Here is a 19,148-nt window from a genome sequence, read left to right on the forward strand (position 1 = left end):
CCTCTTGCCTTTCTCTCTCTTATATAATAACTCACACTCCCATACACCACTAGCCCAAAAACATTCTGTTTAATTCTTTACTTTGCTTTTAATTTATTTACTCATATAGTTTAAGCCACACACATACTTAATTACACATGGGTCAATCTGATTTTGCGGACACATTATTCTGGAACATCTGCTGTGAATTGTAGCCTCTGTGTCACCAATTTTATCCACATCAAGTTTGGAACCAATCTCTATACAATTTTGCTATGCTACATTTTGTCCAACTTGTGATTTTTAATGCCTTAATTGTGTACTTAAATCCCTTTTAATATTTCATGGTTTTCACCAACCTCTTCGACAACCTTCTTCTTCTTCTAACCTCAATACATGCGCATAAATCAGTCACTTTGTACTTTCGTACTAGAACTCTGCAATTTTGCAAGTAGTCAAGTCAATTACTTTGGAATGAAGCATTTGCTTAGTCTATTATGGTTTGCACAAAAAAGTTGCTTGCTTCAAACACTGCTTTTGCTATTAATTCTCACAAAGATGTCAGTAGATGCCCCTCCAAAAGTGGCATTTGTTAACATAATGCAATTTCAAAGTCGTGCCTATCAATATGCTAGCTTTTTGTCACTGAGGACTGTTTAGGAGTGATTTTGGATAGGCCAAAAATCACGTCTATGAAGAATCACTTCTCCATATGATCACTTAGGGTGGTTTTAAGAGATTTTATTCCCCCCAAAATCACTTAAAGTGATTATATGAATAAACACGTAGGAGATGCTTTTCCTCATAAATAGTTTTGACCTTCCCAGAATCACTCCCAACATGCTTCTGAAAGTGATTTTTTTCTTCTTCTTCCATTAATACTAACATTTCATATAGATGGCAGATGGGAAAATGTTGCTCCTAAAAGGGCATCTTGGTAGCATAATTCAGTTTTGAATCCTACAACAAATTATTTTGCCACTGCATTTGCTTGTCCAATGCACAAGGTTTCAGCAGGAAAAAAACAATGAGCCTAATGGGAACAGAACACAGTAGAGGAAGCAGGAAGCCTCTAAGAAATTTTACTCAGTTGGAGCCTACCTAGCAATATACATCAGAAAACTTGGCTGAAAAGTTTATGAGAATAAAAATGACATATTGATGTCTGATCCGGACAAATAGTTTAGGTCATAGGAACTTGGAGGCATGGGCAGCATGCAACATTAGCAATATATCCAAATATAACTTAAAATAATGGGGCCATGAACAAAAGGCCATCAATCTTCAAGTGAAGAAAAACCTCACGTTCGCGTGGGAATGTCCCTCACTCACCGGACTGACAGCCTCATAATCTCACCTGCCCCCTCCCCCAAATCTTGTAGGGCACAAAAAACCTCTCACAACAATGCCAAGCTGCTTCAAACTCATGGACCCTTTGGCCAAAAAGAACATCTCATGGACCCTGTTCTTCTAAGGACCAATATAAATGCTACAGTAAACACTAGTGTTATGTAGTTCGGCAATGTTTGGGACGGTTTTTGGAATGGTTAAAAGTGTTTTCTAACAACCAAAACTGCTTTTGACAACATTTGATAGAAAAAGTTAAAATGACTTTTTTGGAAGGCACTTTGAAGCACTTGGGTTTTTAATAAAAATTTCAACATGCTTTTGTTAAAATTGCTAAAAATAAAAATATTCACAAGCAGTGTTTTCTATAAAAATAACCGCAAACAAGCCCTAATAGTACGTAGTTAGTGATTGTCCATTTGTTAATTTCCCTTTTTCCATAATAAAAGTACAATTAAAGTTCAGTTATCATCCAAGAGGAACATGTATTTTTGGTTACATTGGGAGGAGTTTCTTTCCTGGGTGTCAAGCAGAGGGGAAAGGGGAGGCCATCACTGTGTTACCAGCTCTTATACCTGAAAGGGCAAAAGGATAAATAATATACCACACATGCTAAAAGTACTACTGGTCAAATTATTGGAAAGATCTGGTCATTTCCCAAGATATATTTCAAAGTATAATCTCATTTCATGACCACCGTCACCAAGATATGCAGGAAACACAAAATTAAGATGAAGAACATGTTGGAAAAATCTCATTGAAACATGAGCAGAACAAATCCCTCTGCAACAAAGAGAAGCAGAAAATTCTTCAACTACAGATCCTTATTTTGAAGGGACGCCTAGTATTATGGAGACATATTAATTGACTTGAAATGAACCATATCAAGCAATTTGATGATCGCCCATTTTTCCAAAATCCTACTAAAAAATACCCCCATTGAATCCCAAAACTGATAAAAATGCATGATTTTTGTTGTGTTTATCAAACCCTCGTGAAAAAGATAATATATTTCATTGCAAATTATGAGTTGATTGGCCAACACGAACAGGGTCTAACCCAATGAAAAAGGAAATAGGCTTGCAGACCAATGGTTTCACGATCGAACTCTTATGTCACTTTGGTAGTGTGTGTGTTTATATTATGGTGTGTTTACTAATCAGGAATTGGAATTCTCAACAGGAATTGAATTCCGCTTAAGGAGAATTCCTGTGTTTACTTCACATCAATGAATTGAAAAGTAAGTGGGGCATACACAAAATTAGGAATTGAATTCCTGATTTTGGAGGAATTCAATTCTTGGTTGGGAGGTGGTATTCTAATTCCTGGAGAATTCATTCATTAGGAATTCATCTTTTTTACCCATTATATCCTCACACAATTTTCAAATTTCCAAATATGCCATATGCTTTAACCCAACAATAAGGGCATTTTAGTAATTAGCACCACTTATATCCCAATTCTATATGGTTTAGTAAACAACTTTAATAGGAATCCGGAATCTAACTCCCTTCAATCCATATGGTTTAGTAAACAACTTCATTAGAAATTCAGAATCTAATTCTCTTCAATTCATCTCCTCCTCAATTCAATTCCTCATAATCTAATTACGAATTAGTAAACATGCTATAAAATGAATAGAGACTGAGATGTGAAGAAAGTTTTCAATTCAATGTGAGCTTCCGCATCATCGTATTGTGGACCACCACAGTGGAACTGGGTTAGGTTATAGCAGTTGGCCATGTGTCACGACAAAGAGAGTCCCATCATCTTCTGTCGGACCAACACGTGCAAAGAATGTGAGGTTTTTTTAATTTATTTTTTGGTTGGATAGAATGTGAGGTTGACTTGTACCAAAACTACCATGATTCATATCGTTCCTCGACTGCCCAAAAAAGGCAAAAACTCCTTTGCGCTCTCTCTCTCTCTCTCTCTCTCTCTCTCTCTCTCTCTCATGGTCTGCTAAATATCAAACAAATAGCAGCAAACCATCCTTCCGATTTCCGCATAATTAATTATATAGTTAATTCATTGCTTCTTTCAAGACCTCCCCATCTTCTTCTATATCTTTCTTAAACATGATTAATTTGGATTATACCAATATAAACAGTAGTATCTTAGAGACAAACCCCGAGAATTATATTAACGTGAGCATAATTAAACACAGTTTACTTGGCTGAGTGTTGTGTTCTGTCACTCTCACATTGCAGGATGCCACATCAAACAAAGGCCTTGCCCCAAAATCCAAGGCCAAAGCTTGGCTTAAACAAACCCTTTGATTGGTGCAAAGTTGCAAACCACTCTCACATGCATGGACAAAACTTAATTAAACAAAAACCAACAAGTGAGATCGTGCAGTTCGTACATAATTTTTTTGCATTGCTTAATTACCACTCTCATGTTGAACAAATCAATGAAGCTATGTGCAGGATGTTCTGTGGTTTATATTCTTAATACACGATTAACACTGCTAAACCGCAACTTAATTATAATCTATGAATGCAAGTGAAATTGTGAAAATATCCAAATATATATTATGTATATATGTATCGTCACTGCATTTGTCACACTTCGCCTTACATGCCTAAAAAGTTGCTCAGAATTCGAAATTTTTCTCGAGATGCAATCAAGGGGGCAAATGCAAAGAGTTTGAAAGAAAATCACTCCCACCAAGATTCAACTTTAATGGAGAAAAGAAAAAGAAGCCATGTGCATCTACTAGATGTCTAGGGTTTAGAATCCCAGCTAAATTAAGCAACCATAGATGCTAAACTTTCTAATTTTGGAAAGCTATTCACTTTCTCCAACATAAACTAAGGCCTTGTGAGATGTGGAACTCTCTAGGCCAGAAGGCTGGTGCCATCATTGTAATTTGTATTGACCAAGCTCTTCTTTTATTGGATATTCAATTAAATTAATAAAATATAATGTGTCTTGCATTAAGACTAAGCAAATGTTTCATCTTGCAAGAAGGTCCTTAAGGACCTCAGAGCAATCAAAATGCAATATGTCAGTGACATGAAAGTAATAAACTATGGCCTGTGTCTCTCAAAAACACAGAGAAACCCCTTATTTTTGGCTGTTGATTAGGACCTTGTTGGTCTAGTCTAGCTGTAGTTGGAATTTAATTAAGTGTTTTTTTTGTACAAACGATAATCTACTTTAAACTAATCTAAACTGTGGGAAGGGGGATTCGAACTCGGATGCAAAGTGGGAAGCACATCCACTCTAGCCAACTTGGCTAAGCCCATATCTGCTTGAGGGTTAAGTTTAGATAACTTAAAAAATGAGAGTAAAACAAGTTTCAAGGCCAGCATCCTACTGGCATGCATGCTTATATCAAGCAGTACCAGGTCACACTGAGCTTGTATGAAACCTTCAGGAACCTTTCAATATAATTCATTTGAAATCTTAGTGAAGAATGGACTCAACGGTCTACAACCCTTGAACCACCAAATGGGAAAAGAAAAAAAGGGAAATCCAGCATTCAAGATACTCAAAACCAGTTGGATAACCTTCTGATATAGGCTTATTCTCCAAGTAGTTGGTCCATGCCGCAAGAATTTGTTAGCTTTCAGGAGCAAAACCTTTTCTTGCTTATGCACAGAACCTCCCACTCTCGATATGCTGTGAGCAGTTCTGAAAAATAAAATGTTGTTAGCAGCGACACTCGGATTCAAATCACAAAAGAAAATGGAACTTATCACACACTTATCATTTTTTGTTGCATCTATTATGTATGTTGTTTGATTGTCAATCTAAATCCCACATTCAATCATGGTTTATATTGGAGTCTCCTAATAACATGTCAGACAATTTAACAAGAAGACATTCCCCTTTTATACATATGTACCCATTGGATACAAATTACCACCTGATGTACTGTGTGATTTCCACCCTGTGATACTTTACTATATCTAATAGATAAGATCACATATGAGTCTTTTTGGGATATCCAAAAGCAAAAACAAAGAAGAAAATGAGAGAAGAGCGGGATTGATAACACGTGAGAGTTAAGAATAAATAGATTTTTACAAGATAGCAATTGCCTAACTGTCATAAGGGATTGGTACAAAAGTTGTCCTTGCCCTTCTAGACATGGTGTGGGGCAATTGAGTGTAAAAAGGCTTCTCGAAGACTTGTAGGTCTGCGAGTTTTCACCAGCTACAATTCATCATGTTCTGTAACTGCGCTGCCTGTCAAAATAAATAAGCAGTATGCGTTTATGACACTTGAGGTTAGCAAGAGAAACTTTTCCTTTTCCATTCACAACTCAGTTCAGCATTTCATTTAACATATTGAAATAACATTTTTGAGTCTGTAGTTGAGTTGTTAGACCATTTTCTTGTATGGAAACCATTTGTAGGTATGCTGAATTCCAAAGCTAACATCACAACGTAAAAATATTATACCTGAAGACTTTTCTTTAAAGAAAAATGAGATCTCTCGTTGAGCCGATTGAGGAGAATCTGACCCATGAACACAATTCTTTTGTAAATCCAGCCCACAAATGGCTCTGATGCTGGGGAATAAAAAAGGAACTAATCAGGAGGAAATTCAAGGGATACCAGGTGACGTTTTATGGTAGTATGAAACTATTTGAAAGAAAGAATCAACAAGCAAAAATAAGGATTAAATAATGACATAAGACCTGTTAGGATGAGTAATCTTTGCTTTACTGGCATCAGTTGGGCCAATTAAAGCACGCCAATCCGCAACAGCGTTTTCCTTCTCCAAAACCATAATCAATACTGGTCCACTGATAAAAGTAATGAGTTGTAGGGAGAGAGAGAAAGAGAGCATAGTCCCAATGTAATGTAACAACATAAAAACATCACAGAAACTACCCCAATATGTGTTGTGAATTGAAGCTCATTCAGGCATCAATAGGATGAGAGCTAGAAAGAAACCCAGGGGAGAATGCTACCCTCATAATATGTCTATCTTCTGATTAAAAGAAGGAAATATTTGCTACAACAGCAGTACATTGTAGGCCAAAAGCTTTTAAACAAGCGAGGTAGGCGTCACAATAAAGACTTCTCATAATTGAGAACTTGGGGAGAACCTCAACCCTCCAAATAACTAGTTCTATTAAGCTTCAGATAATTCTTGTACATGCATAAATAGCTTATGCATAAGATGCATTTAAATTGCCATCGGTAAAGCACTGAGTGAAAAAAGATGCCTAGTTTTTTTGATCAGTTGTGACGAAGTGAAGAAAATACATATCTATGCTTATACACAAGTTTTGTACTTTGCAACTTCCATTGGCATGCATTTGTGCAAAGGCAAAGCATGCACCTATGATCTATGTGTGTATGGCATAGATGCCAAGAAATTAAGAAAGATAAAAGTTGACATGTAAAATGCATGTTATAGAATAAGAAAGATGTGAAAGCAAACAAGGAAACACAATCAAAGAAAAACCATCAAAGATGTACTATGCATACAAAAAAGTAATTGACATGAAGCTTGCAAAGAGCAACCATCCAAACATATTGGTCCAGAAGTTAGCCGAGGAAACTAATAATCATTTCCGTGAGTTTAATGGATACCTTGTCATGTACTTGACTAGGCTAGAAAAGAAGCTCCTCGAAGAATGCTCGGCATAGAAGCTCATTGCAGACTCCTCATCAAGTTGAATGAGCATTTCCTTGACGATTCTAAAACCCGAATCAAAGATAGCATTCTTTATTTTATCAGTGCAGTTATCATACAACCCATCTGGCTTTATTATTGCTAATGTTTTTTCCTTCTCTGCAGACCCATCAGACCTATATTTTGTTTGAAACATGAAACACAAGAAGATAGGAGTAGACTCATATTCTGTTTGGTTGTGAGAAAAATGTAACAATAAATGTATGGAAAAGCAAGAAATTTTGCAATTTTGAAATATGCTATCGATATTTATCCGATGTGGGATATTCTCACGATATCAAATCATAAACTTTCTTTCATTTTCTGGTGTTATTTCAGCCACCAAAAAGAGGGTTTTTAGTCATCAAAAGAGAAAGTTGAAGCTTTTGCTTTAATTACCTGCAAGGGAGAGACAGAGAGACCACAAGGACGACGATGAAGAGAAAGTTGGAGAGGAACGGAACTCTGGTGAGCATCCCGTAGCAGTAGATTCACTGTAAAAGCAATCAATTTACCAGATTAGCAACAATTAGAAATCGCAGAATCAGATAATTGACTGTTTGGTTGCCCAAATTGCCGTGAAGATTGATACTTTTCGATCTGAGAGAGAGAGATTACGTTTTCTCGGTAACCAAACAGAAATTCACAATTGAATAGGAAAATAAAAAGATGGGCGGGAAAGGGAAAAAAATGGACAAACCAGAAAATGACAACTTCGAACACGCTGAACTCAAGGCCTCAAGTTTCAGTCAAACTTGAACTCAACGCATTCGCATATTAGTCCGAATTCATAATTTTTTTTCAACCAAAAAAATAAACTCCAACTTAATTGGGCAATTTTTTTCTCTTTCTAAATTGTGGTGTTACCACTGACCAGCGTAAGTTTTATTTTAAAAATTCTCAAGGTTTTATTAATGAGGAAAATTAATAATAAAATTGGAATTAGATTTTGGCGTTTATCGCTTATCGAATTGCTCCCATTCGATATGAATTGATGGCATGTTTACTAATTGGATGGAGTTTTTATCAAAAATAGCCAAAATTTACCCCCCTACTTTCATAAATGTCAATTTTGTTAAAAACTTACAAAAATAACCAAAAACCCACTTAAATAGACTCAAATGCCCCCAAAACTAAAACCCACATAAAAGTTAAAACTACTACTATTTGATTATATATATATTTTTTGAACAAATTCGGGAAACATTAGGAAAAGGAAATCGCACTTGTGGATCCCGCTTCCATCTTCTAACTATCCATTCCATTACTCACGTCCTCAGCCTAGAGGCAGTCCCCTCCTCCATCTCCATGTAGAGCACTGATCACATACAATACACACTTTTATATTCAAGTCCAAGTAGCTAATTCCTCAAGACCATCTTGGTTGTGCAAAGTTTCTGAGAGAACACTATATAAGTTTTTTTTTTAAATAAATAAAAATTCTTCCATCATGAACATTAAAGAAGCATGATGGATTCCAGTAAAAACAAGAAAAAGAACCATGTTGTCCAGTAAAGGGATGAACAGATACGGATCTGATACTACAATATTTAAGAAGACACTATGCAGTATCATATCATGTATGTATGACTCACTTCATAAACAGCATATAACGAGATAGTTAAGGATCAAAACCTCTCTCTATATATAATATATATGTTGTGGACTGTTAAGATCCCATGAGCATGACTATGCTTGGGCCCGCATATGTTTATTAAAAAAAATGGTAGACCGTACAAAGAAGCAATGGAAACCAAAAAAAAAATGGCACTTACCGTGCAGGAAGATCGACTAGCGCTGCAAATGTGCCAACCAAATTCTAAATTTTTATCTCGTAGGGTTTTGCATTTTAGATTTATGCGGTTTTAGTTTTGAGGGCATTTGAGTCTATTTAAGTGGATATTTGGCTATTTTTGAAAGTTTTTTACAAAACTGACATTTATGAAAGTATGGGGTAAATTTTGGCTATTTTTAATAAAAACTCAATTGGATGATTTTATTGGCACCCCATTATTTGCTCTTTACACCCCATATTAATTTTAAATATAAATAACCTATTTTATCATTGTACATAATTACCATTAAGGACAAAAGATATTTAAAATTAAAATTAAAATTGCTTACTACACCCCACATATGTTCCTGCAACCCTAGTTATACTTTTTTCTCAAAAAATCATGTTCCTACAATCCTAACGAGGTTTATATGTTTATATTGGTGAAAAAATATCTTGTATTTATTCATGAAGGGTGAGATTGAAGTTAGAGAGGCTTCAAATGAGATATGAGTTTATTTTTTGGCGATTTTCAATTTTAGGATTTCATGATGGTCGCTGGTTGCTTTCAGCACATCAGTACCAAACGCGATAGGTATATTCGGTGGGATGCCACCGGAACGTTGCATCTATTTCGGTTATCTTTGACTAACCGTTAACTTAATATTCAGTGGAGATCCATTGTAATATTGAACGGTGTTTAGTGGTGCATTATCTAAATTTTGCCTGCAGTTTAGTGGCAACGAACTAAAATATATTTATTTTTTCAGTAACTTATTGTTGACCTCAAATTTAATGCAAGCTATTTTGACCTTACTCCCATTGAAGGAACAAAAACAAGGTGATGCCCCTACTGAAGGTAACAATGTGGGAACATAATGTGTAATGAACTATAGTGATCAATTCACAACTTATTTAGTAATTATTTTGGTTGTTTTTTTTGGGTTTGAAATCATTTTTAGTATCATTAACTTGGCATTAATGTTTCAAATTTTAACTTTAAATAACATGAGTTTTATGTGTAGATATTCAATGGTAGAGATGCATTACTTAGATGGGCTCATGCATAAGGGAAAATGAATAATATTGTAATTATAATTAGAATGTCTGATTATGGAAGTGAGGGTAAGAGGAGACCTCGAGTAATACTTGCTTGTGAGAGGAGCGGTAACTATAAGTCTTGCAAGTCTAGTAAGACAACTGATGTAAAGTCAGATGCAAATGGTGATACGAAAAAGTGTGCTAAGGACACTGTTCACCCCTTTTTGTGTTTAGTACCTGTGATGGTAGGGTAAAGTTCCCCATTAATCCAAAGACCATGGTTGGTCAATAAATTAACTTTCTTTGTGTGTCGAGCGTGCCACCGTTAGCAATTTTTCAATTCTAACAGACTTGAGAGTAAAAAATAACTTGCGCCCCAAGCTATTGACTGTGAACAAACGATTGTGAATTTGGGTGAGGAATATCTCCCAAGTAAGTTCTTTTCTATGCCTTAGACTGGTAAGGACTTCATAATTTATCTAAATAAAACTGGGAAGTGAAGCAAAAATACATGTGTTTGAAAATAAAAACAAGTTCAAGGAGAACTGTTTGAAATACAGTAAATAAAAGAAACTGCTGAGTCCGGAAATACATCAAAATATTGGACTTCGAATTCTGCCTGAAATGCCATTTCTGAGGCTATTTTGGTCAGGCTGTACTGCACTGGATTGTGTGGCTGGACTGGATTGGCTGCACCTTCAGCTAAAAAATATTAGTTGGAAATCGATACCAATGTTGAAATTGGCAGAGCTATGATCAAGTTGAGTTGTGAGTGGCTGGGAATTCTGAGCAGAATCTCAAGGATAGCTTTGAAGGTCCTTGGTACCTTTGTTGGCTTTGCTTCTATTGAAGGCTAGAATGATCAGTGAACTGATTGTTTTGCCCTTGGCAGTTTTGATTGTTTGATTGGTTGATTCGGTGTCTTTGATGCGTTCACCCTCTCTTCATATTTATAGGAAATATTGAACGTGAGTGGGTGTGGGTGGCTTATTTTTGCTAGATCAATTCGGGCTGATGAGCACTCAGAAACCATCATTCTTCATCATTCCATTTCCCTGCTTTTTCTCCTATGGCCTGCGCATTTTGAGGAGAAAACATTATCTTTGAATATACAATCTCCTGGTGGTACCAAGTGGCAAGGCTTTTCCAGAAATGTCTTCTCTTTCTTCACGTACGCATGTCCCTGTTATCTTTTTGGTTGAATTTGCTGACTTTTCAAAAGGTGTTGCACATGGGTTCTAATCATTTTGTTTTGTTCCTTTTAAATTGTATAAACCAAAGGTTGGTTTTCCTGAAGTCCATTTCTATTCAGCTTGATCTTGATTCATTTCGGGTGGGGCTTCTTTGGATTTTGGGCTCTCGGGATCCGAAATCTCTTGGGCTTGATTTCTGTCTTTTCTTTCTGGGCCTTAAATGACAGGCCCGATGTTTCTTGGCCCAATTTCCAAGAATGTTGATGACTGGCTTGAATGAAGAGTTTTGGCAAAAAAAGTGCAAATTTTGGTACAAACAGACACTGGTTCCAAGAAATGTGGATTTAAAAGGTGTCAATATTGGTGATGGGGATGATTGGAAGTTGGAGGTGGTTTGCGGAGTACACAACCATCCTATTTCAGAGTATCTTCAAAGTCATTTATTTATGGGGCAACTTTCTGAAGAGGAGAATGCCTTGTTAGTGGACATATCTAAGAGTTTGGTGAAACCTATAGATATTTTGGTCACCTTGAAGGATAGAGATGCAATGAATGTTTTTACTATGAAGACAATATATAATGCTAGGATTCGAAATAGAACAAAAGAATTTGTTGGGAGAACACACACAAATGCAACAATTGCTTACTAAATTATCCGAACACAATTATATTGAGTGACATAGGACATCTGGTGATATTGTAACTGACTTGTTTTGGACACACTCTATTAATATTGAGATTTTACGTGCATTTCCACATGTACTTATCATGGTAGGTATCGTTTCCCATTATTGCAAATTGTGGGGGTGACATCTACTAATATGACATTCTCTGTTGCGTATGTGTATATGAATGCCGAGAAGGAAGACAATTACACATGGGCTTTGACTGCATTGAAGAGTTTGTTGGATGATAATTGTCTTCATGGTGTTATTGTCACTGATCAAGAGTTAGCACTCATGAATTCTATTACGTCTATATTTCCGAAAGCACTACATTTATTATGTATATGACTTATTAACAAAGGAGTGTTAGCAACCAACAGGAGTTGGTCCAAGTGGAAGGGGCTTGGATCCTTTAAACAAGAGGTCCTGGGTTCGATCCCAGGCGCTTGCGAATAGAGCAGACTTTGTTGGGAGAGGTCCCCGCTTTGCGCCCGACAGTACCTCGAGGGTTAGTCCCCGCAATCGCGCGGGGGATACCTTGGTTTTCACAAAAAAAAAAGGAGTGTTAGCAAACTGCAAGAAGTTATTTGGGACACTCAAACAATGGAAGCAATTTAATGAGGATTGAAATACTTTGGTTGGTTCCGAAACGGAGGAGGAATATTGGCGTTGTTTGCGACAAATTGAGTCTAAGTTCAGTGAATTTCAAAAAGCTCTTGAATACATACATAACAATTGGTTAAATTCATTTAATGATAGGTTTGTGGTCACATGGACAGACACTTGTATACATCTTAGACCGACGACCTCAAATAGATAAGTATTTTAGTCCACTTTTGATATGATAATTTGAAAATTTATTTTGCTTCAGGAAAATTTATTATTATTATCAACAGAGCGGAAAGTGCACATGCAAAGTTGAAGCGACAACTCCGCTAGAGTCAACTTAACTTTGAGAGATCATGGGTAACTATTCACTCATTGTTAGAACTGGAGCACACAGAGATTAAGGCATCTTTTGAAAAGAGTTGATGTTTTATTCAACACAGGTTCAGGCATTCGGAGTTGAGAGAGTTAATAGGTTTTGTTTCTATAAAGGCTTTGAGTTTAATTGTGTACGAGTCAAAAAGGTAAATTCAGTTTATTTATTGCATGTACATATATATGGTCTACATAGTTAACATTGTTATTTATTTGCAAACAGGTTAGAGACAGATGGGGTGGATGCTTTATCAAACGTGAAATCAAACCTAGACTTAATCAAACTTTGGCTTTTCAAAAGTGAAATCAAACCTAGGCTTAATCTACACTCAAAAACGTAAATATAGAAATCAAAATTGAAATCAAACCTTGGGATTGGATTGGAGCTTGCTGCGATGGGGTGTGCGATGAGGGTTTACGATGGGATTGGAGCTTGCTACGATGGGATTGGAGCTTGCTGCGATGGGCGTTTACGATGGGGTTGGGGTTTACTGCGATGGCTCTGTTTCAAATTGGATGGGGTGTGCGATGGAGATTGTTGAAATATGATGGGGTGTGCGATGTGATATGTCTGCAAAAGGAGGGATGGGGTGGGGTTTGATATGGGATGGGGTGGGGTTTGATATGAGATGGGGTGTCTAAAAGAGAAGGGAGTTTTCGATGGGTGGTGTGATATGGGATTGGGTTTACACAATAGGTTAGGGAATGAGGTTCATGAGGGCAGTTTAGGAAAAAAAGAAAAAGGGTATAGTAAGTAATTTAAAATTTTATTAAAATTCAGTAGGGTGTAAAGAAAATATGAGGTGCAAAGAACAAATAATGAGGTTCATATAGAATTTCCCTTACTAATTCAATGAGGAATTGAATTGAGGAATGCGTCTTGCACTACATTTTAGTATTTACCTATTTTTCCAATTATAATTTAAATAAATAAATAAACACTCTTAATGGAGCAATTCAAAAGAGAAAATATATTAAACATTGAAAATACAACACAAGGTTATATATACAAACATTAGATTCTTGTGTGTGCCTTACTGTTTTCAGTTACATTTCATCCTGCAAATAATTCAAAGCAACAACTGAAGCACTCAAAACAAGCTAGGGCAGCGCAGACTTGTGTGAGAAGAATTGCACACTGGTTGTTCATGTGTGAACAAGTCCTAATGAAACACATGCAACAGACGCGATCAAGTACTTGGCTACAGCAGTTGGAAGCAGCCTTAACCAAGAGCTCTGTTGGATCAGCTGGCTTTACTTCTTCGCTTGCCGGTGCTTTATTCTCAACCGTTGCCTTCAAGTTACCGAACCCAACACCCAGGTTTCCGAGGACTATGACCTTCTGGCGATTTGACTCCGTCTTGTTCAGCTGGGTAAATTTGTTGTAGACCTGCTTGGAAGTAGGAACAATGTGATTACGTTTTGTTGTTGCTAAGCAATAAGAGATTACTTTTTTGATCAATTGGGGGGAGGGGCATTCGATCTTGAAATTAGACCAATAGATAGTTGGTCAATAAGTATAAGAGATTACTTAGATTTGATGTGAGAGCTAACTGGTAAAAGGACCTAGAAAATTACAAGGTACGGGTGGCTAGCTAAGATTTAAAAGACATGGGAAGAGCTGAAGATGCATACCCCTTGTATTGTAACAGATTCCGGCGCTCTCTTCCCGTTATCAGTCTGCAGACTCTGCACTAGTATCATGCAAGTGTACTCAGATGGGACCCCGGTTTGTTTGCTCATTTTGGAAACCTACAGCCAAAGCAGGTTGGACAATTGTGATTGACGTCAAATGAATACACAAGTGATGACTCGGCTACAAAAATATGAACATCATCATTGGCCTTTACACTTAATAATGCATCTACCAAAGGACCTTTAAACTATATTCAGAGATAACATGAAATTTGAATAGGAAAACAATGAAGGTTATGGTCTTTGCTTAGCAACGAACCTTCTCTTCTAGCTCTTTACTTCCCAATAACCATGCATGAGCTGTAAGCATGTCAATGTGCCTTCTTGCAAGCACCTGTTCCAGGAAAAAACACAGGTAAGTTTCACTTACTTGAAGAGAAAAGAAGAAAAAAAAGAAGGTAAGTTCACTACTATCAATTGTACGTGCAGGGAAGGGCAGCAAATTATTGAATACTATGGTTCTACACAACATTTTTCAATTTCATATCACATATAAGGTACAAGGTCGGTACCCGATCAAGTGGAAATTCCTTAGATCTTTGTACTTTCAAGTCTATGACAAAATTACTCATATCAGCCAATGTACCACGAACTTTGATGGAGTCGGCAAAGCTTCCCTCATATCTGCCTGATATGATAAATGGACTTCCAGATGAGAGGTCTGGGATATGAGATGGAAACAGCTGCAAGGAGGAACAAAGAAGAAGTACAACGTACCACTATGCAATTAGAAATTGGAATATACAATTTTTATTAATAAAAGAAACAAATAGGAATATACAAAGTCCTCCAAGTAAAATAGACACTAATATCAATAATCTTCAAAAGACAAACATGGAACACAAAATTTCAGCCAAGGTCCAAATCTAGCATACCTCAAGTGAATCAAGACATTCTAAAGTGTCGATGGTTATATTGGCAAGAATCACCGATGAAGCACTTGTGAATAGCCTTTGCATTTTATAGTCAATTGAATCTGGAAAAATAAAATGAATCATATAATAAGAGATCCTTATTTCAACAGTAATAACAAATTTGCAGATTGAAAATAACTTTATTTAGCATTTAGTTTGCCTGTGACAACAAACTTTTTCACAAACACTTTGTTAAGAACCTCTCTTGAGGTAGACTGAGGTTCATTACAATACAAAATTGCAAGTCTACCACTAGGTCAGTGGACAAGAGCGTCTACCAAAATGTCAAATAAAGAAATATCTACTTGTACATAGATATGAGAGAGAGAGAGAGAGAGAGAGAGAGAGAGAGAGAGAGATATTCTTGTAATGCTCCTAACCAAGACTTCATAATTTTTATATCATCACACAATATTAGAATCAGTACTTACAAAAGCAAAATTACGTAATTTTGTATAGATGACTTGTTATCGTGGTGAACGATGATAAAATCACAGTAAAATAAAGGGGGAACGAAACTCACCTGCATCATAAGCAGTATCATAGTAACCCCTCCCAATTTGGGCTAGCATTTGCAGGAAGTAATGATTACAATATAAACCTGGCAAGAAATTTCAGAAACATTAAATTCTAAAACTCTAAAATAATGATAGCAAGAAGATTTGTCGAGATTACAACAGTTATCTAAAGGCTTTACCTATGCCAAAAGTAGATATGCGAGGACAAACTGAACCGGCACTTGTAAGGTAACCTTTCATAATAGTGCAAATCTCCCTTTCATCTTCAACAGCCCCATCAGTAATGAGGAAAATGAAAGGAATTGAATCACTGGTTTTGGCCAACAACTGCATAGCCTAAAGTAAACCAGATCACAGGATACAAAATCAGATACTATTCGAAGAGTGTGTGTGTGTGTGTGTGTGTGTGTGTGTGTGTGTGTGTGTGTGTGCCGTTGAATAATGGACATGTAAAACTCAACAAGTTATGCATCGCACATAGTGAGTACAGAGATGAAAAACGAAAGCTCAACAGAATTATAAAGATCTCTGATTTTCATTGTAACCAATTAAAGATTATAGTTTTAACTCAAACAGACAAATCATTTGAATACAATTGATTGGTCAGTGGTCACTAGGAAGAGGTGTTAGCGTACCTGTTTGAGGGGAAGCAAGATATTTGTACCACCATTTGCAGTAAGATTAGTACTAGCCCACTCCTTAGCTTTTAGCATTGCTTCATCTGTTGCCAGCTCCATTGATGATGAGAATAAGTGAACCTCTCCATTGAAAGCTATAATGTTGAAAGTATCATCTCGGTTGAGATTAGAGAGTGACGCCAATAGTGCATTCTTTGCATTTTCAAGAGGGTCTCCCAGCATGCTTCCACTTATATCAATAATAAATATAACTTCCTTTTTGAAAACCTGTATAAAATTAAAACTAGGATCACATATTTGTGAAAAAGGCTGCAAAGCCTCTGTTCAAAAATCAAAAAGGGTTTGGGACTCTGGTGCAAGAGATTTAGCAAAATGGAACTGGCAATTTGACCATCTTTTAGGAGTGACAATGCCAATAAAGACTCAATGTAACATGATCAATACGCATTCCTCCCCTGCATATTCACCCGTGGACTCACTCTTGCCCTTCCCTCCCACCCTCCCTTTAACATATGTTGGGATTTCCTCTGTTTTCTGAAGCAATGAATAGGTAGTATATTAGAGCTAACGAACCTTCCTAGTCTGGCTATTTCCGGGGAATAGATAGAAGCAAAACATCTCTCTATCATCAAAATCACGAAGTGATGGGGATTGCAAAAGCACACCACCAAATAAGTCACTTGAACGAACCTGTAAATACAGCCACCAACAGAGATTAATTACACATGTATCATTAGTGCTTTATGACCATCATTTTCCCAAAACACTTTTCAGAAATGGTGAATATTTAGAGATCCATTCACAACACAAACAAAAATTCATAGTCTTACGGTGTATGAAAAGCTGAAGCCTGCACTTGACCATGATGATACCTCTGCTTCATATGAAAAACTCAATTTACCACTTTGGCGCCTAACTTCCTGGAAATAATAAATCAATATCAGTTCAGGTGTATCCAAGGCCTAAGTGGGACTTATGAAAATGATTTACCTTAAGAGGATGGCTGGTAGTTTGGCATAAAACTTCTGCGTCAATACCCGTAGTCACATTCAACAAAATCTTTTCTCCTTTTGAAATTTTTTTCGCCACCGGATTGACATATGCTGGAAAACTAAAAGGTATACTGAGGGAAAACTGGCCAGCGTGATACAACAATTTCTGAGACCATCTGATTTTGAATGAAAGGAAGGAGCCTCCGTCAACCTGAAATATAAGATATATTGTAAGAACATATTCAATAAAAGTTACAAAAGTCACTGCTGGTCACCGCAAGTTGAAATCTAACCTGTGGGACTTTTAGGGTGTATATCTGGCGTTTCAGAAAGTACCCATCTTTGGCCACTTTCTCCTTATCTGTTGTGTCTTCTGCTGTGATTAGTTGAGTACCATATGATCTTCCGGTAATTTCAGCCTCAACACCTAGAAGTGAACCCTGTTAGCCACATGATGTTTTTCTTGAGAATTTAAAAAATATAGCTTCATCCCTCAGAGGAAAAGTAAGTTCACAAACATCTATATAGCATGAAATAACCAACCAATCTTTCTAATATTAACAAGACAATTAGAAATTTACCATGTACCATATATTCTACTCGTTTTCCCATTTTACACCTAAATGTTACTAATCTCATTCCAATTCCAATTACTAATCTCTTCAACTTTCTTAATTTGGATTAACTATTAGCACAGCCCATCACTTTTCTCTTCAGCATTAATGAAACTACAACACTCTTCTTCAATTCACTCTTTTTTTTATGGACCAAATAAATACAGTCTTTAGTTCTATACAATCTAAGTCGTCAAGAAAATTCAAACTACCTTATCGCCCATCGGTACCGCGACTCGACAATCGCACCTCTTTCCCGCGGAAACACAATGCACGCGCCACTTGCCGCTCACAGTAACGAACGCAGTGTCCAAATAGCTCTCGATTTCCATAGCTATGCCATGCATATGCAGAGGTATCAAAGCCGGCGGCTCACACATGCCGTAAACGTACGGCTGGTAGCTCGGAATGTCCGGATTATCCACGATTGACGGGTCGGGTACGACCGCGTACACCATCGGAGCCTCCGGCAAGTACGACTCCGACGACCTGGTCATCGCCGACGGGTCTGGAAACGACTCTTTGCCGTAGAACACCCTCTTCGAGAGCCCGAGGCCGTACTCGACGCAGCTGGAGAACTCGGCTGCCATATCGCCGGCGGAGGTTTTCCGGCGACGGTGATGTCCTTGCAGCTAGAGCTGGTGAGATGGTTTTGAAGGGGATGCGAGCGTGAGAGGTAGGCGAAGGCCATTTTAAATAGCTGAGGCCTTTCGGCTTTTGAAGGGCAGTTAGAAGAAGAAGAGAGTGAAGGCGAAGAGGGACGAACGCAGAGGTGGAGGGAAAATTAATTTTTTTATTAACTGTGAAATTAATGGATTATTTAATGGTGACATGACGAATGGGAGGATGCCACGTGGTGGAATTATCTCGTGCAGAGCTTTTCACCAGATAAAGGACAAATTCGAAGGGGACAGGTCATTTACGTGGAGGGTGGGATCGTGTGCGGCGACGTTCGATGAGGAAGTCCTGTGCTCCCTACTGGGACCCCACCTACGACGCAACCAGGGAGCCAGCCAACCACTGCCAACTGTGTAATATTTTTATTTATTTATGAAAAACTGGGTAATACTTTCAATATTTTAAGCTCAATTGTTTTGAAAGGTAATTATTTTCAGTGAAAATGGACATTAACTTGTAGACCAGTAGCTTCAGGTTCAAAC

The 19,148-nt window shown here is 37.2% G+C and overlaps 2 protein-coding genes and 1 pseudogene across 4 annotated transcripts; 1 reads left to right on the forward strand and 2 right to left on the reverse strand.

The window, feature by feature from the left end:
* Positions 1–5,182: 5,182 nt before the first annotated feature.
* Positions 5,183–7,813, reverse strand: LOC110768887 (Nucleoside diphosphate kinase family protein). 2 transcript variants are annotated; one of them, XM_021972759.2, is made up of 6 exons: positions 7,664–7,813; positions 7,363–7,457; positions 6,882–7,100; positions 5,978–6,085; positions 5,739–5,848; positions 5,183–5,522 (listed from the first exon to the last, which is right to left on the reverse strand). In XM_021972759.2, the coding sequence occupies exons 2-6, from the start codon at positions 7,437–7,439 to the stop codon at positions 5,491–5,493; spliced, it is 546 nt and encodes a 181-aa protein (XP_021828451.1). In that variant the 5' UTR covers positions 7,440–7,457; positions 7,664–7,813; the 3' UTR covers positions 5,183–5,490. The 2 variants fall into 2 exon arrangements, with proteins under 2 accessions (XP_021828451.1, XP_021828449.1); XM_021972757.2 differs by having other exon boundaries at positions 7,582–7,675.
* Positions 7,814–9,840: 2,027 nt separating this feature from the next.
* Positions 9,841–12,921, forward strand: LOC148295450 (uncharacterized; annotated as a pseudogene).
* Positions 12,922–13,565: 644 nt separating this feature from the next.
* Positions 13,566–18,761, reverse strand: LOC110768888 (uncharacterized). 2 transcript variants are annotated; one of them, XM_021972760.2, is made up of 13 exons: positions 18,201–18,759; positions 17,668–17,814; positions 17,373–17,585; positions 17,213–17,302; positions 16,956–17,072; positions 16,380–16,649; positions 15,924–16,080; positions 15,750–15,827; positions 15,188–15,288; positions 14,825–14,995; positions 14,572–14,646; positions 14,253–14,369; positions 13,566–14,007 (listed from the first exon to the last, which is right to left on the reverse strand). In XM_021972760.2, the coding sequence occupies exons 1-13, from the start codon at positions 18,576–18,578 to the stop codon at positions 13,672–13,674; spliced, it is 2,250 nt and encodes a 749-aa protein (XP_021828452.2). In that variant the 5' UTR covers positions 18,579–18,759; the 3' UTR covers positions 13,566–13,671. The 2 variants fall into 2 exon arrangements, with proteins under 2 accessions (XP_021828452.2, XP_088107197.1); XM_088251071.1 differs by lacking the exon at positions 13,566–14,007 and having other exon boundaries at positions 14,268–14,433; positions 18,201–18,761.
* Positions 18,762–19,148: the final 387 nt, after the last annotated feature.

This window comes from Prunus avium, chromosome 3, assembly GCF_965620075.1.
Source record: "Prunus avium chromosome 3, drPruAviu1.hap1.1, whole genome shotgun sequence".
NCBI classification, from domain to species: domain Eukaryota; kingdom Viridiplantae; phylum Streptophyta; class Magnoliopsida; order Rosales; family Rosaceae; genus Prunus; species Prunus avium.

What these genes read in the sequence shown, in the direction of transcription:
- LOC110768887 (XM_021972759.2), bottom strand. Translation starts at nt 7,439, where the DNA reads ATGCTCACCAGAGTTCCGTTCCTCTCCAACTTTCTCTTCATCGTCGTC. An exon ending in CTAGTCAAGTACATGACAAG is followed by an intron (nt 6,086 to 6,881) that starts GTATCCATTAAA and finishes TACTTTTATCAG; the next exon opens with TGGACCAGTATTGATTATGG. An exon ending in AAGATTACTCATCCTAACAG is followed by an intron (nt 5,849 to 5,977) that starts GTCTTATGTCAT and finishes TTTATTCCCCAG; the next exon opens with CATCAGAGCCATTTGTGGGC.
- LOC110768888 (XM_021972760.2), bottom strand. Translation starts at nt 18,578, where the DNA reads ATGGCAGCCGAGTTCTCCAGCTGCGTCGAGTACGGCCTCGGGCTCTCG. An exon ending in CGGTACCGATGGGCGATAAG is followed by an intron (nt 17,815 to 18,200) that starts GTAGTTTGAATT and finishes TGTGGCTAACAG; the next exon opens with GGTTCACTTCTAGGTGTTGA. An exon ending in CATATCTACTTTTGGCATAG is followed by an intron (nt 15,828 to 15,923) that starts GTAAAGCCTTTA and finishes ATTTCTTGCCAG; the next exon opens with GTTTATATTGTAATCATTAC.